Below are 18,888 nucleotides of genomic sequence, written 5' to 3'. Positions count from 1 at the left end.
TGAGAGATTCAGAAGCTGGGTGAGTGAACGTAGTCTTACCTCCAATAATGTACCTCCAGTCCTGGACACCCATCGATACACTTGAGACACCGTGGACCTCGAGGAGTGCGTGGGAATTTATTTGTACCCTGAAACATGAGAGAAAAGTTATTAACTCAAGAATAGGGGGCAATTATATCGAAGTGGTTAAAAAGTCAAAATCATATACACATGTTAGATGCTGCTTGCACATGCTCTTGGATGAGTGTGTGACAAATCCTGCACTAACAGTCACGCACAGCGTCATTTCAGGCAGCATGACCATGACATCATGTCAGACACAGCACCAAGCCAGGCAGCATGACCATGACATCACATCAGGCAAAATGACCATGACATCATATCAGGCAGCATGACCATGACATCATGTCAGACAGCATCAAGCCAGGCAGCATGACCATGACATCATGTCAGACACATCAAGCCAGGCAGCATGACCATGACATCATGTCAGACAGCATCAAGCCAGGCAGCATGACCATGACATCAAGTCAAACACAGCATCAAGCCAGGCAACATGACCATGACATCATGCCAGGCACCATGACCATGACATCATGTCAGGTACAGCATCAAGCCAGGCAGCATGACCACGACATCATGCCAGGCACCATGACCATGACATCATGTCAGGCACAGCATCAAGCCAGGCAGCATGTACATGGCATCATGCTAGGCACCATGATCATGACATCATGTCAGACAGCATGACCATTAAATAATGTCAGACAGCATCAAGCCAGGCAGCATGACCATGACATCATGTCAGACACATCATCAAGCCAGGTAGCATGACCATGACATCATGTCAGACACAGCTTCAAGCCAGGCAGCATGACCATGACATCATGTCAGGCACAGCATCAAACCAGGCAGCATGACCATGACATCATGTCAGACAGCATCAAGCCAGGCAGCATCAGCATGACCATGACATCATATCAGGCGGAATGACCATGACATCATGTCAGACACAGCATCAAGCCAGGCAGCATGACCATGACATCATATCAGGCAGCATGACCGTGACATCATATCAGGCAGAATGACCATTGCATCATATCAGGCAGCTTGACCATGACATCATGTCAGGCACAGCATCAAGCCAGGCAGCATGACCGTGACATCATATCAGGCAGAATGACTGTCACATCATATCAGGCAGAATGACCATGACATCATGTCAGATACAGCATCAAGTCAGGCAGAATGACCGTGACATATCAGGCAGCTTGACCATGACATCATGTCAGGCACAGCATCATGCCAGGCAGCATGACCATGACATCATGTCAAAAAGCATCAAGCAAGGCAGCATGACCATGAAATCATGTCAGACACAGTATCAAGCCAGGCAGAATGACAATGACATCATGTCAGGCAGAATGACCATGACATCATGTCAGACACCTTGACCATGACATCATGTCAGACACAGGATCAAATCAGGCAGCATGACCATGACATCATATCAGGCAGAATGACCATGACATCATGTCAGGCAGCTTGACCATGACATGATGTCAGACACAGCATCATGCCAGGCAGCATGACCATGACATCATATCAGGCAGAATGATCATGACATCATATCAGGCAACATGACCATGACATCATGTCAGGCAGCTTGACCATGACATCATGTCAGGCACAGCATCATGCCAGGCAGCATGACCATGACATCATGTCAGACACAGCGACAATCCAGGCTGCATGACCATGACATCATGCCAGGCACCATGATAATGACATCATGTCAGATCGCCCTGACCTCAGTGTACAACCCCCTACAAGAACACCCTGGTCTCGGTATACAACAATGTCCCTTCATCTTCATCTGAGATCACCCTGACCTGTGTCCAACCCCCCACAGGAACACCCTGGTCTCTGTACATGACTAACCCACCGGAGCACACAACATCCCATTAGCACAACCATCACACATATAGGAAACCAGACTCCCTGAATTAGGTCTCATTAACTTATTAAGACAGGGCATGCTCGGAAGTCCTCAGGATGGATTAGATGCCCCTCAGTGCCCACCCACAACTATGTCGCAAGGTTAAGTTCCTATTTAATGTAGTTAGCTGCATTACATTTCATTAATTAGTGCTGAAGTCTTCCTTAAAGATTTCAGTCATGGGTATGAACAGCGAAAGGTACAAATAGGTCCCTATTAAACTCCACTATGATTGTGTGATTGGCATGTATGTCATGTATTGGACCTCATGGGTAAGGCAATCATCATCAGAGTGAGTGAGTCAGTCAGTTGGTGAGTCAGTGATCTGGTGAGTTGGTGAGTGAGTGAGTGATCTGGTGAGCTAGAGTGAGTGAGTTGGTGAGTGAGTGATCTGCTGAGTTGGTGAGTGAGTGCTTTCAGCAATATTCCAGTTGTATCATGCTGGGGGAAACCAGAATTTGACTTCACATACTGTGGATTTGAACCCGGACTCACTGCTAGGCCATCTCACCTACTCCAAGCTGTGACTATATGATGTCTCCATATCCTGGCACTGGAGATTGTTGTATACACTATCGACAACTAGTTAGTCTCATCATATATTACTAAGGCACTATTACCCATCCAACCACGATGATGTTTAAGATGTGGTAGGATGTTTATACTGTATATCGCCACATAAAAGGCAAGATTTTTAATACCAGAATAGAGAGGGCTGAGAAAGGGCCTTATAGTCATACACAGGGTGTTCTCCAGCTGTTTCATTTCCAGGTTCCACTCATGATGTCAAACAGTGTGTGATAACAAGTCCATCACTGATGTTGTTTGACAATAAAACTTCACATTCCATCCCAAATTACTGTACAAAGGACTTTTTAATATATATGCATAATAACCATTGGTATCTGAATAGATTTTGTACAAAATATTTATCCTGTAAATAAAGTCAAAACGAGCCTCAACTCGAATCCAGACTTCCAAGCCTGCTGATAGTAAAAAAATCAATATCAATTAAAAGTGAGCCTGAAGGAACCATCTTAAATTAGCTGTGATGTATTTATTATTACAGGTGTTAAATGCAATGTCAAGTACTGACACCAAGTACTGATTCCTTAACTGTGATACAACTAGGATTGGAATAAAGTTGGTTAAGATTGTTCCTCCTGGAAACATCATTTCAATGGATCCTTAACAAAATTATCATAGCAAATTGTTATAAATAGCACCCTATTGGAAACCATATCTGTAAACATTAAAGTGGAAATCATGACACTTCCTGTTGCAAGGTTTATAAGGAAAAACATAAACCATTCACAGATAATTCATGCATCTATTTTTTGGCAAATATTTATCACAATTTATTCACCATCTGCCAGGTAATTCTGAGAATGTCCTCTTAGATTCACCACTTATCTGGGGACCAGTTTTATCTGAACAAAGAATTACTATCATAATAAACAACATTACTAAACTATCTACAAACAGAACATTATCTGCTCCTGGGCATTTGAAGGTGATTGGCTGTGGTATAAGGGTGGCGTAAGTGTTTTAACTCCAGTGATGCTATCAGCTACCTTCCCCTCATAAAGGGATTATTTCCCAACATCTGGCGACACTTGATACAACGGCCATATCCCCTGGCACTTGGTAGCCCATGACTTCTTTATGTACATGTGCTTGTAAATAAAATAATATCCCTGGTCCTCACCCAACAATTATCTTAGAGGTAATGGTCGATGAGTCTTGCTCCAAGCAATTGTCAGCCGATTGCCTCGAGAGTTGTGACACATGAAAGGTGACGTCTATTGTAACATGTTTCTGATGTTGAACAGCTTGTAAAACCTAAACATTTTGATATGGCATGTAAACCCCAACACTGCACTTACGTTATTGTCAGTTAGGATCCTGTAAACAGAGTGTGTTCTGAAACATTGCTACTAGATTGTAGCTGTGATAGAAGCAGCCCTACAGAACCACAGATGCTAGAGGAGAAGTTGTGTTAAAGACCCATGACAACACCGTCATGCTGGTAGACCCATGACAACACCGTCATGCTGGTAGACCCATGACAACACCGTCATGCTGATAGACCCATGACAACACCGTCATGCTGGTAGACCCATGACAACACCGTCATGCTGATAGACCCATGACAACACCGTCATGCTGGTAGACCCATGACAATAACGTCATGCTGGTAGACCCATGACAATAATGTCATGCTGGTAGACCCATGACAATAACGTCATGCTGGTGCAACTGGAGATAATACTTGGTGATATTTTAGGCGAGTCAGCTATTCATCATTGCTCACATTATTCTATACAGTTTTTAATGAGCATGTTTATGGTGCTTGGCAATCTTTACAATACATCTCAGTTCCCCACACCCAACTTGTAAATTCCTATCTGTTAAGGTCCAAGTAGATGTGTTATGGCAGACTGATAGCAGCATACAGCATCATCACACTTATAACAGAGGTAAATACATAGATTTATAGGTGTGGCAATAACATTTGGCAATTTGATAAAGTTACAGAAGAAATTATTTGACTAGAGACAAAAATTTCGATGGATAATTTTCTTATTGGCAAACAGATCTTTCAGCCCATTTCTAAGGATCCCTTAATGGTTAAAAATAGTTTCTTTAAAAATGCACTTCATGTATTTACCTGTATGGTTGGGTTTTTTCTATCATCTGTTGGTGTTAAGAGGAATCCATACATGAGATGAAGGACCCTTATCACTGTTGCTGCCTTCAGATATAATACTGAATGTTCCTTGTGTAATTAACACTGTCAATCAAAATTCATCCACATGTTCCACTTAGCATCCTTCCTGTACCCATTACACAATTGAGTCAGTGAGTGTTGTACTGGTTTATGCCACTCATTTCAGGGATGGGTATGTACTAGTATTTTTTGGAGAAGATCTCAAAGTGTTCAAGGTCAGTGACATTCACCATTTTTAAGAAACGAGCAAGCAGAAGCGTGGTGCCAGGAAACCAATGACAATAATTGGAGGGAATCTTTACTTCGATCTACCAACCAGTGCACAGAAACATGTGGTGACCAATAGCCTCCCATGACACAAAGGACTGAGATCATTCTGAACCAGCTGAACCAGATTCAGAACCAGATAGACAGCAAATGTTTCCCTGTATTGTTCACTGTGGAAATTAAGTGAAAGGATGGTCCTCAGTAACCTACTAAGGTTGTAAGTCACTTAATGTGGATCAGATGGTCAGACTCTGTCAAAGAATATAAAGAAGTCGCTATCCATGAAACATGTCATGTATTCATGTGTGTCAAACTTCTAAATGACCCATGAAGAACTGGGTAAGAATTGGTCTTCAGCAACCCATGCTAGTTGTAAGAGGCGACAAACAGATGGGGTGGTCAGGCTTGCTGAATTGGTCAACACATGTTAGCAGTTCCTAATTGCATAAATCGATTCTCATGATGTTCATCACTGGATTGTCTGGTCCAGACTTGATTATCTACAGACCGCCGCCTTATAGCTGGAATATTGCAGTGTGTCGTTGAACAATAAACCAACTGACTGACAAACTTCTAAATGCCTTTGAAGAACTTTATATGTCATTGAATTTAAAATACCAGACACTGTGAACAGCATATAAACCTGCTTTCTCTGCTTTGTAGAAGCTTTATCTGTCACACAACAAGTCCACATCACATGTAGGCAAGCTGTAACTGAATAAGCTGTCAGAAAACTAAGAACATTTCTCATCACAGCATATGGGATCATAAACAAAATCATGTAACTGTTATTTTTCACCATTTTTCAACAAAAAAGTGTACAATATAATGTAACATACTGGTAGCAACAAATGAAAGTCAAGATAACAATAGCCAGCAAAGATTGTTTATTTTTGGGTGGCAAAATGCTGTGTAAACAAAATGCACACATCTTTGAGAAATGCACAACTTGATGAACACCCTACTCTTTGAGATATTTAAAAATAATGATGTAATTTCCATATCCTCAATCAGGGCTGGTCTACAAGAAACAGGTCCTTCTGAGGTATATTTTTTATAATTTTGGTATTGTTTTACATGAGTGGTCCTGATACAGCACACATCAGTTAACACCTATTGCACATAAGATGCAAGTAAAAAGCATTTCAAACAAAGAATCCTGTTACTGCTGAATGTATTTATTTGGTTAGTGTAAGTAAAGGAATCAGAGAAGAATGAAGATAAATCATTAATAACACATAGACTTACACATTTTCAGAAGGATTTCGAAATGTTAGCTTATATAAACTAGAATATTCTAGATCTCATGACTACACTTTTGAATGTCATATAAAATGTTAACAAACCTAGATGAACATAAACTGACACACAGTCAAAACCATCTATAGTGAGTGAGTGAGCTTAGTTTTACGCCGCTTTTATCAAAACTAGAGGTGTGACGATACAGAAATTTCACGATACGATACTTATCACCATATCTTCGAACGATACGATTCGATACGATGCATATCACGATATGTTATCTTTAGTTATTTTCTTTAAAAAGGTGTATTTTGATAACAAGTAACTTGTAAATTTTGACATAACCGTCAATTTCTAGTGAAAAATTACAATTTTAAGGTCAACGATACATATCACGATACGAAAAAAAGTATCAAAATATTTATTGTCAGAAAAAGTATCACGATTATCAATACTACGATATATCATCACAGCTCTAGTCAAAACCATCTAAAGTGAGTGAGTGAGCTTAGTTTACACCGCTTTTAGCAATATTCCAGCAACATCACTGCAGTGACACTGGAAATGGGCTTCACACATTGTACCAATGTGGGGAATCGAACCTAGGCCTTCGGCATGACGAGCGAACACTTTAACCACCTGGCTACCCAACCGCCCCAAAAACCATCTATAACTGATTCAGAGAAATATAGAGCATCAAGATTCTGATTTTTGCCAAACTGTCCTCACATGCCAACACATGCTTCAGGGCTCGTGATGATCGGGTTAGAACCGATCTTCAGCAACCCATGCTTGTCATAAGAGGCGACTAACGGGATAAGGTGGTCAGGCTCGCTGACTTAGTTGACACATGTCATCATATCCCAATTGTCTAGATCGATGCTCATGATGTTGATCACTGTATTGTCTGGTCCAGGCTGGATTATTGACAGACTGCCGCTATATAGGTGCAGTGTTAACCAACAAACCAACCAACTACAAGAGGGAGGTAGCAAATGCTCTGGTACAATAACCCATCCCAAGCTCTGTAGCTGTTTGTTGCTGTGCATCATCCACAAGGATGATCATGAATCTCAAATGTTAGCTTCATCAGTCAAGCAGCATCAGAGGAGATAATGTTTATGAGCAGTCACAGTGCAGACTTTCAAAGGGCTACAAAGGACTGTCTGACTTACTGATGGTCATAGGGTGCGCTGTTATATATAGTTCCTCACAAGATAGACATCCCTCTTTGAAGTTATATTGGTCCCTAATTCTAGCCACAATAGTCTGTCTCACAGTCCCTGAACCATAATAGTTTCCATTATACCTAGCCCTTTCTTCAATTCTAAAGTTCTAAATGAACCAAGTCTAGATTTGCTCAGGTTCAGGGACTGTTATCATCTGCACAAAATCTAATTCACTTCAGGGGTCACATGTTTTTAATCTCTAAATCTCCCATCTCACTGTGGCTCCAATCTAAACTCAACTATTTGTTTCTATCAAACTTATATATATTCAGAGACTCACCATTAGTCTATGCCACAAGAGCAAGGGCAGTGACTCTTCTGGCTTTGACCAGACATAGGGTAATGACATACTGGTCAAACATGTAAAACTGGTTGCCTGGCATCCATGGCCAGTTCGGGCCTGCTTGAACTTATTGCACTACTATATCCTATATAGAAATGTTAAGGATAGTGAACCTTGGCTATGATCAGCCAATGAATAGCCCCTCTCACTGCTGCAACCATTTCTTTTTTATGTTAAGTTTGGTTTCCTTGGCAAAATGTACCAAAATTAAAAATATGGCTAAAACTGTATATATATCATTAAAAAGAACACTTACTTCATGATGATACAAACAGCTGAGTTACAGCAAAATGTGACATTTACAATACAGCAGCCAAGGTCATATTTAATGTGAGTGAGTGAGTATAGTTTTATGCGGCACTCAGCAATATTCCAGCTATATGGCAGTGGCCTGTAAATAATCGAGTCTGGACCATCAAGACAATCCAGTGATCAACAGCATGAGCATCGACCTGTGCAATCGGGAACGATGACATTTGGCAACCAAGCCAGCGAGCCTGACCACCGTTAGTCGCCTCTTACTACAAGCATGGGTTACTGAAGATCAATATTCTAACCCGGACCTTCACAAGTATCATATTTAAAATAGGATCTGAGTGCAATGTGCACTTGTCAGAGATACCATAATAATAACATCCACAGACAGTCTCATCTCCACAGGTCTTGTAGTACATGGAGAGTTACAAAACTTAATGACCAGTGGACAATTGGTGGGACAATGGACAATACATCACCACATTACTCCACTTGACTTTCAGTAAGGTGAGCTTAAAACATAACATTTATTCTATATTGAAAACATGCTTATTTTGTCCTTTTGGATATATTTTTTAGTTTTTCTTCAAGATATATTCTCAGAAAATCAGCATCAGATTATACCAAAAGGCTTTTAATCTGTTATATTTTGGCATACTGTCCAAAAATCATTTAAAAAACCCAAAAATTGTTGTGGTATGTTTCCCTGAGTGAGCAAGACACTTGGCCAACAGACACACACAGTGTTCATTAAGACACACATATCTTCAGACACTTCCCCTACTTTTTGTCAAAACCTTTACAGTTTTAACAATTTTGCTAATTGGTCCCACATTGCCATTCCAGGTCCTTTTGTTACAAATGAACTGATTACTCTTTTCGTAAAAGAAAAGTATCAAATGTGTTTCAAAAAGTTGATAAATTGACAATATAACATTCACTACAATTTTTCCAAGCATCATATTGGAGACGAAACAGTTGTTTTGGTGCAATACCCATTTATCAAAAAAGAAATGGCAACAAATCCCTTAGCTCCTAAAAATGTCAAAAAAGCCTCCCCTGTGGAGACCTATATCTCAAATACAGGCCTCCCTGGTGCTGCAGGGGAGTTGTCGCTGATTCAAACACAATGTGCAATTTGATTTCAGTCTGGGTGGCCTTGGTAAAGGACAGCCACAGTAGGGGGCAGTTCTCTTTTTCCAGAAAGAAACAAGGTGTACTTGCTGATATAACTTTCCTCCCTCCAAGAGCTGGAGAGTCTTGATGCCATAAGCTATTCTGAAGGAAGCCTTGAGGAATGCACGTGCTGGTACAGATTTGTTGGAAACTGAAGGGTTCATTTTGCAATTTGTTAGTTTGTGTTTAGCATTGGAGTAACACTGAATATATACTAGTATCACCAAATGAATTACATATAGTGCTGTAAAACGGTACGAAAACCTTTAGGCTTTGACTATCTGGTCACATTAAAATAATTACAGTTGGTTTTGTTTAACGCTGCACTCCAGCTATATTCCAGCTATATGGCGGCGATTTGGACCAGAAAATCCAGTGATCAATTGGCGCAATTGGGATCACGACAAGCAATGGTTGCTGAAGACCAAATCTAACCTGCATCTTCAGGGGTAAAAATAAATAAATTATGAATTGGTAAAAGATTATAATGCCTCAAATAGATGGGAATGGTTCCTTGCCACCCCCACCACCCCCGTCCCGCACCTAAGCACTAAACCCCCTTCCTAGATTCCTATATTGAAAATGAATAAGGGCTTTGATAGCCAGAACTGCAAGAAAAGAAATATTGAGATATTAAAATTTTGAAATTGTACCTTTTTAAAGTTGTCACACTGGTATAGTGAGCTAGTGCAGATGTTTTGGCGACAAGAGGCATACCATGCAGGTTTTGTTTGATCCAGGGAGACATCTGTCTGTTGGTATGAGTGGAACGAAATTAGGCGTCACTTGGAGTGTTGGGGTTAATTAACCATCACTATAAGAATGCTTACAGCTTATTTTCTCATTGTTTAGAGTCAAGACTCCGTTCTTCGACGCAAGTGTGTATATTACTTATATTCTGTATCTATCAACAGCTTTGGTACGGAGGAAATCACTTGAAAAATTGAACATTGGAAGAACAAGAACGTGTTTGTAGCCTGTGTTACAAGCTAAATATCTAGCAACAAAGTTGTGCAAAAGAACATCTCAGAGTTTACAGTGTGTCGTGTTTTGCTCACAGCTGCATCTCATCTGTTGGGGAAGCTGTGCAGCATGTGCACTTCTGCAGTTGGTGCATGGAGGCAGCCCCGTGAACGTCTACAGCGACGTCAGCTGCCGGTGACGATGGGGATATAACGACAATATTGAACACCGGTTGGTTGAGCACGTATGGAAACACCTGGTCCGGCGATGGTGAAGTTTGTACAGAGATTCAATAGGTTTTGTAGTTGATGACTGGAGGCTTCCATGGGTTAATGATCATGTTGTCAGATGATGGAGGTTTTTTGATTCGCATGGAGGTCTTGGATGGCGAAATTTACGTTGCCATTTGAATTTGGGATGCGGTACTGAACTTGATTATACAGACTTCGGCAGTTTACAGGGCTAGCAGTCGCCTCGACTGTGATAATTATGGGATATGTTTTTCAGCTTTGAAAGGAGAAACTGAAAACATGCACTTACATTTTTAACCACTCATCAGATCCAGTGAACGATGGTTTTGTCATCAGATCCAGTGGACGATGGTTTTGTCATTGTTTTTTTTCTGTGCGTCTGAAACATCAAATGTCTGCCCGATGGAACTTTCGTTATACCAAGAGAAAATGTTCTGCCATGGACCAGATCCAAGGAAATGTAGTTTAACCATAGCACACGATTATTGATGGACGAAAAATCGCGTTAACTCGAAGTCCATAGGTCCAGTGAAAATGTACCGACTTTTCCGCACTTTGAGGCAATATCGGTGACAAAGTTCTACGTTCTACGTCGACCAATCATTTCGTGATACCGACCATGTATTCTCTAATGAACTAACCATGAACTATTAAGAAAATGCAGACACATACATTTTCTCTTCAACTGAAAGTTCGGTTGACCTCAACAGTAAAAAAAGTCATCAGATGAAAGAAAAGCGACAACGATGACACCCATGAAAAGTGCTTACTAGAGCACATACGGACTCCTATCCGTCTGCGTTGAAACATTCGGAAGATATCCCGATCATCTGGTGTAAAATATACTCCTCCAAGTAATACCATACACCGTGTTCAAATAAACTTCTGTTTTATTAAACTCCCGGCACGCAGTTCGTTAAATTTCACATGTTTATTTTTGATAAATGATACCCAACACCAAACATGTTTTGGTTCACCCTAATTTGGTTATCAGGGAATTCGAAAAAACCGGGGACACTCGGTTCATGCAGCACAAATAAGTTCTGGATGATCTATCACCGAGTACATAGCATTCCTCTCGACACAGCCCCGCAGAATCATTCATATCCCCATGCATCTACCTCTCTTTATCATCCTAAGTGTATTTCATAGTTGATAGTATCGGGGACGTAGCAATTAATTCCCTAAAAGTCCAAAATGGTAGAAAAATCTATCTGAGATCATCATCATCATCCCCAGTTCAGTGACTCACGAGCCCCTGCTGTTGAAAGAGGCAACATACCAAGACAGTACTCTGGCGGTTTTTGTTCTGCTTGAGGGTGTTCATCAAAACCGTGATACGATGTGTTGAAAATAACCTCTTTTCCCCTCAGACCTATGCTACATTCATTATGCCCCTGTAATAGATGAGGTGAAAAACAGGACGAGATTCAGCAACTATCCTGCCATCCTTCAATGGCTGTATGATTCAGCTAACCTCTCCGTATTGCGAGAGAAGATGCTTTTTTAAAAGTATTTTTTTATACTTTTCGATCTTAGACGTAGTTTTATCATCTGTTTTTGTGAATGGTCTCAACTGGTGAACATATTCAGCACACAATGGGACATTTCTGCGTGGCAGCCATGTTATGTTGGCTTTTTGTATCTTGGCATTTGACTGTTGCATGCACACCCTTACGCAGACATTCACGCTAATCTGCAGGCCCGAGACTACAAACTATTACTTAGGACAAGTGTGATTTAATTAATAAAAATCCTTATGGACTAGAACGATAAGGAAACTACGATCTCAAACAGTTGTTCTACGATAAACCTTAGTATTATCTGAAGACCATCGACACACCATTTTTTTTGTCTGACACATAAAACGCCATAAAATAGAGATTTTTAGTTGTCTGTTCCCGTATCTTATGTATCACACATTGGGAATACAAATTGTATAATGCGAGCCCTGTGTTTGATAATCATATAGTGCAATATATTTTTTTAGTAAAGCAGACAGACGAAATCTCGGCTATTTCCGTGACGCTGGACGCCGTGACGTGGCCAGGACACGTGCTAGACGGGCCATTCAGCACGTGCGGCTAATTAACGGCTGATGGATTAGTCTGGATGTTGGCTAACGTGCCCGAAGTGTAGGTTCACATGTTGAACTGTCACTAGAGAATTCTCTATGTCTGAGGATGAGCAGCATATGCCACATGCCAAGATCACGGACAGATTTCAAACCCTGACAAAAGGTTTAAACCTGAAGAGGAATTGATAGCTCAAGCATCTTTCCAAAACAAGACGTGGGGGGTGCTCCCGCCAGTGACCCTGACGTCTGACATCGGTGAATAAGTCATAAACTCTCGTTCATCTGTATCACTCTGGAAGTTCTTTGTGGTATCGAAAGGCTTCCATGATTCATTGTGCTATTCTCTAATGAGTGTGAGTCTTGATGGAAGTAGATCAAGGTCTTCAAAAATAGAGACTCCACCAAAAAATCATGTATGTGAAATCTGGACAAACAGCTGTATTTGGTGTACAGTTGTTCCAAACTTGTTCAACAAATCATATGCCAGTAAAATCCAACTGCGAACATTTTAGTTATAACAAACTGAAGCCAATACACACTTGATTGTCAACACTTAATGAATCATATTTATATAATCAGACATGGATTGAATAATCTTGGGAGCGACTTTGAAATTCGTCCCTACTTTGTCGTGTTGCGGAATTTCTAATTAACCATCACTCACTGATTAATGTAATATTTCAAAGGTTTGCGCTAGATTACGTAGTGTGTCAACAGATGAATTAGACCTTCACCTGTGGTCAGCTGACATGAAGACCTAACACAGAAGGTGTATGACACAGATCTCAGGGGCTCCTCCAGTGTATGCCGTAAACAGAGTTAATGTAACAGAGGCCACGTATCACGTACGGTGTGAAATTAGGGCAACCACCGTGTTTTCTTTACCTTCTGATATGAATAACTGTTTAGCATCTTACATTTGCGATATAATCTGAATCCCAAACATCCCCGACCTGTACTTCTTTGTAACAGTAACATATAGTACTACATTGAATCGTAACCGTGAAGGTCCGGGTTAGAATATTGATCTTCCTTCAGCAACCCATGTTTGTCGTAAGAGGCGATTAACGAGATCGGGTGGTCAGGCTCGCTGACTTGGTTGACACATGTCATCGGTTCCCAATTGCACAGATCGATGCTCATGCTATTGATCACTATCTTATTTACAGACCGCCGCTATTTAGCGGGAATATTGCTGAATGCGGCGTAAAACTCAACTCACTCACTCACTACATTGAATCGCTTCCTTTCATCCTTCACGAAAACTCTAAACGTTGGAAGCTCAGTGCCACCTCGGGATCTATCACCATTGGGCGTGTTTGTACCTATAAGGATACCAACAAGAGTCACAACCGTTGTTTCCCTTATGGTCCGGTCCAAGGTGTCATACTGGACATGTCATAGTAAACAGGCTACTACACTGTGATAGTTCCCAAGGTGAGCCAAGGTAAGTTGGAGCTTAGTGTGACCTCCATTACCCTGCCTCTCTCCTGGGATGGTTAGCTGATTCGTCAGCGAGATAATATTGCATATCTTTCTTCACGATGCTGGTGTTTTAGGGGAGAATCGGCCGTTTATATTCGGTACTCGTGTTTGCAGTCATCGTCTTGTTGCTTGACCTCAGAACTATGTAATATCACTCCGCGCCTATTCCGATGACGTGCGATGTTTACGCCTCAAAGCCACAGGAATCCTTCCGCCAGTCTCGTCACTAGCCAAATAACCACCGAGTGTTTTGGCAATAATACCCCACTTAAAACAAACAAGACGTGTTTACCATCGTTTCTCTAACTAATGTCGAACTGAGACAGCATCTGGTATAACAGTCACTCCAAGCCGCACCTACACCTACGAGTCGGTTGAAGTTAAGCGTTGCAAAGCGCACCTGAAGCATAATTTGTCAGACACGGTGAAAACACGACCCCAATACACGCCGAAGACTCTTCGCCAATGCCAGGAACTAAATTGAAGCTGCAACGTATTCTTCGCGACATAACTCAAATAGTTGAAACGTAGTCATAGTTGGCCAGTCTGCTTAAAATGTGCAATCCCTGAATCACGAAGCTGTACCTGCTTTTGAAAAATTAGTTCTGCTCGGAGGTTGAAAGTTTGTCGGTCTCGTTAATGTTGACATGTGTTGATGTTTTCTCTCTTACAGATCCCCCGGTGTGATACCCGTCAGAGAAAATATTTATCAGCAAGGAAATTAGTTCCGTCCTCAGCAGCCCGGCGGGGGCGGTGAACATTAAACGGGCTTTGTGTATATATGGCGCGTATGGCCCGTCCGCATGGTCAGCACCACAGACTCTGTGTCCTAACATGCGGTCAGGGAGTCTCACGACGGTCCATTACAGTTGGGGCTCTTCTATTGCACCCATCAGCCCCAACTGAGCATTTGGCTTGTATGTAATTCTTTAGATCTGTTTTGGGGTGCCACGTTTCTTTTCATTGTGAATAAATGTGATGAAGATATATACAAAATGATCTTACTTTTTTATTTATGGTATCCAATAAATTTTTGAACGAGTGTTTACTTGAACCGCTTTTGGTCTGTAATACCAGGGAGACTATATAACGTTGTAGATTATCCCTGGTTATACGAATTCGGTGTTATAAGATTTGGATAAAGAAATTATAGACGTCAAATCTTGGTAGAATATTTGTCGGGCTAAAATTTGAACAAGTATGAGCGCGTATAATGAAGGATCTGAAGGTTTCAGATCAAGTCCGAGATACGTTTTGCCTTCCGTTTCAGTATTACACGAATGTTTTATCTTCTGTGTTCGCTAACAGAGGTTATCAATGTCCACTATGGTAATATTCAATAAGTCTTTAGACGCATTCAAAGTATCACACTTTTCTCTATACATGTATTTACAAGAAGGCAACATTTGACACCAAAAATATCATATAACTGTAAAATAGTACGCATGACCACATCCATGCTCTTTCGTAAAGTCGGTGGTCTTTTCCAACTAACCGGGTACATATACGGGAAGACTGTTATCAGGGAAGACCTCATCCAATAGACTTCACACAGCGCCCAATCACATCAGCTGTGGTTCAGAGAATCTTTCAATCACCCCACCTGATAAATACTCCAAATATACATCCCCTGGATCCGACCCCTAGGGACTATGAGGAAGTCTATATGTAGACATCACCAACACCGCCTCGTGCAGTTCGTGCACTATCTGGCAACACGATACAGTGACCATATCGCATGTCGGAATTAGTGACCTTGTGACCTTGACCCCACACTAGATTGTCATTTCCCGCCATTACTCGCGGTGTAGGGTGTCAGTTGACTGCACGGATGCTCGGTAAAGTATTTACACTACACGACACCACTCAATCTTTTCTTGGCGACCATAGAGCCGTCGTGTTTATCTTCTATCGTGTGTTCCATACTGGTATATAGAAGTATATAGGGAAGACCTGATAGTTCCGAGGCAAAACTAGGAATGACTCATAGTGGCTAGTACAGAGTAGGGTGAAAACTACAGAAAAAATGTATACCGCCGTACAACTCATAAACAAGTGTCTATGATTAAATTTACAGGCGTAGGGTTTCTCAATAGGAAACACTTCCCACGCTATGTGGAAACTACTGAAGACAAAAAGTTAACATGCGGTAATATTCTTCGTCTAAGGTTCCAAGAAATATAGTTATGTATCAGCCGGCTCAGCCAGTTTTATACAAGAACCTCGAGTCTCTTAAAACGAGATGGGGCTGAGTCTGTCTCACAGTCCCTGAACCACATTATTTTCCCTACTGCCTTACCCTCCCTGCAATGCTTAAGTCCTAAATGAAGCAAGTCTAGATTTCCTCAGGTTCAGGTCAATCTCCCAACTCACTGGGGCTTCTTTTCAACTTAAATGGGTTTATTTGTTACCATCAAAATTATATATATTCAGGGACTAAGCGTTAGTCTACTGAGAAACGGATGAGACTGAAACGAGAAGGGGGTGAGGGAGCGGGTTGTTTTATCAAATATAGGCTGTGAATCCTGTAACAGCGACTTTGAAAGAACCTTTTTCCAACAGATTTTCAAATTTTACCTAATTTCATATGGTAATGTTAATCATCGCGACACGAGTCCAAAGACATACAATGCCTTACATCAGAATACGGCTGTGATAATTTCCGTTAATTACTCTCCTTTCAAGGGCTGTAACACATGACAGATTATCATAACAGGAAGTATTGCCAACTGTTGCTGAAACAACAGCCAGGTCCATGCTGGTGATGATCGCTCTGCGTGCAGCAAGTTATCCATGACCACTTAAACCGGGCGGTTATGATGACTCCAAAATACTGATGTAAATGTCAAATCTAGCAATCATTGCAGATACATATGTAGGACACACTTATACTGACAAGATGGCTGACTGGCCTCTCATTAAGACCTACTGTTTGCCCTCTGTCTGTTGTCAGCTTCAAGATAAAGCCTCCGACAGAACCCCCACAGTAAAACATGCGTCGAAACAGGTGCCGCGGGTTGCCAACAGCAGCCTTTAGCGCGAATCGTGTTTGGGGAGGGAAGGTTGCTTAAGACAAGTGCGCTGGTCAAGACATGTAAATAAGTGTATTATGTTTTTTCTATATTATAAAAGACGAAAGTATAATGACAGTTTATTAAGTTTACTTACATGAGGGTTGCCCGGTAACTCCATCAAACCATGATGCTCGGCCATACTCTTGTGTACTGTCTCTCAACACTTTAAGTACCTCCTTATCGTCAAAGCGTTGCCCTGACCTAAGGGCGGTTCCAGTCCGTGTTGGGTCGCTCACACTGTCCGTCAGTCCCCCGGGCTTGTTCCAAGTCACAGAAAAGCAGAATACGGACTGACAGAATTCCCACGGCTCACGGCTCCTTACACCGCTCCTAACACCAGCAGACGCCAACACTCACCGATGACGTCATGGCGCGCGATGGGGTTACGAGGTTTTCACGTTCAACTCTGAAACGAAGTTTTGTAATTATGGCGCTATTGATGGGCTTCGCATATGCTCCGGGTTACCCTAGGCGTGAAGAGGGTTCCGCTGAACACGACACACAGGTATACATATATTTGAATAATAGTGAGAGAAAGAGGATAGTTATTACCTACCAAGAGTCAAATAATTTTCAAAGATCTGTTTACTAACTCGTTCTGTGTGTTGCAGAACAGATACAGGGATACCAAACGCTGTAACAAATAATGCTCGATTTGGGTACTGTTTTTCAACCTCCAGCCCCAACCGAGGATAATTGTTTGTAAGGTTGAATGAACTGCAGTTAAAGAAGGTTTCAGTGTGTATAGCTGTGCTACAAAGTAGATGAAAACACGTGTGGTTAGTGCCGTGTTGTGTAATATTAGCTGTTGTCCATAGTGTGCTAGTATGTATCCCTCCGTCTGCATGTAAACAAATATACAAACATCATATATAATAATGATAAATATTAATAATAATAAATAGCTACGAATACGGTGTAGTTGATACGCTAATAGCTTATAACGATGAACTAATTGCCGTCTCAATGAATAATTATATATGAATGATTCAAGTTCAATAATTAACTACAGATAATTGCCTCAGTTCTATATAACCGCTGCCTAACCTTTGGTACCATTACCATTACATGGACCTATTAACGGTATTCCTGGATTGTATTAACAATATAATTATTATAATGATGAAGATAATAATAAGGATGGTGATAAAAGCAAGTTTTGTACTATTTGCTATTTAATTTACTGATCATTCAACCCACGTATGCATTCCTATAATGTGTCTTGATAAAACTCTTTAAAATATGAATGTGTTACATTTAAGCTATATTTGCCCGAAAACCTCATCTATTAGACGTGCCGATGTGTAGGCAAAGACAGTAAATGTCCCATGATTAGTTAGACCGGAACCTTGTTAAACCGGATGATTGTACTATGGACAGAATAATCCTGATAAACGGGTTTCTCTTTTCAGAAACATGTAACTTTGCATGTTGTGTTCCATGACCTTATAAAACATATAGCTACAAACCGACAAAACACATCGGTAATCAATTTCTTCTTTCAGTATTCATTTCATTTCATTTTTTACATCCCGGTGCTGCCTGGAAAGGTTTGTCATAATATCTCCCAAAAATATGTGTATGGTATGTGATTACACTCTTCTCTATAACAATTACGTCAAAATATATATACTATCAGAGAAAGGTTATTTTTTATCGACAATGTTAAGGTCACATGTGGAATGGGGAACTCGGGATCGGATGCCGGTTCGTATTTATTGACGCACCACGCCGAGAACCCACAGGGAGGATATTTGGGTTTTTTCATTCTGGTGGAAGCTTGAGACGAGTTCTAG

General features: G+C 41.0%; 1 protein-coding gene across 1 annotated transcript in view; it reads right to left on the bottom strand.

The window, feature by feature from the left end:
* The window catches only part of LOC124271160 (testin-like), a 77,451-nt gene extending 59,965 nt beyond the window's left edge, over positions 1 to 17,486 (bottom strand). Inside the window, 2 exon segments of the mRNA XM_046706233.1 lie at positions 40 to 128; positions 17,187 to 17,486. Of these exon segments, the coding sequence (XP_046562189.1) occupies positions 40 to 128; positions 17,187 to 17,231 (134 nt within the window). The 5' untranslated portion in view covers positions 17,232 to 17,486.
* Between the last annotated feature and the right edge of the window lie 1,402 nt (positions 17,487 to 18,888).

This window comes from Haliotis rubra, unplaced genomic scaffold (assembly GCF_003918875.1).
Source record: "Haliotis rubra isolate DU_JTF1 unplaced genomic scaffold, ASM391887v1 Scf158, whole genome shotgun sequence".
NCBI lineage: Eukaryota > Metazoa > Mollusca > Gastropoda > Lepetellida > Haliotidae > Haliotis > Haliotis rubra.
The sequence above is the reverse complement of the archived record's forward strand: the minus strand, read 5'-3'. Positions and strand labels throughout refer to the sequence as shown.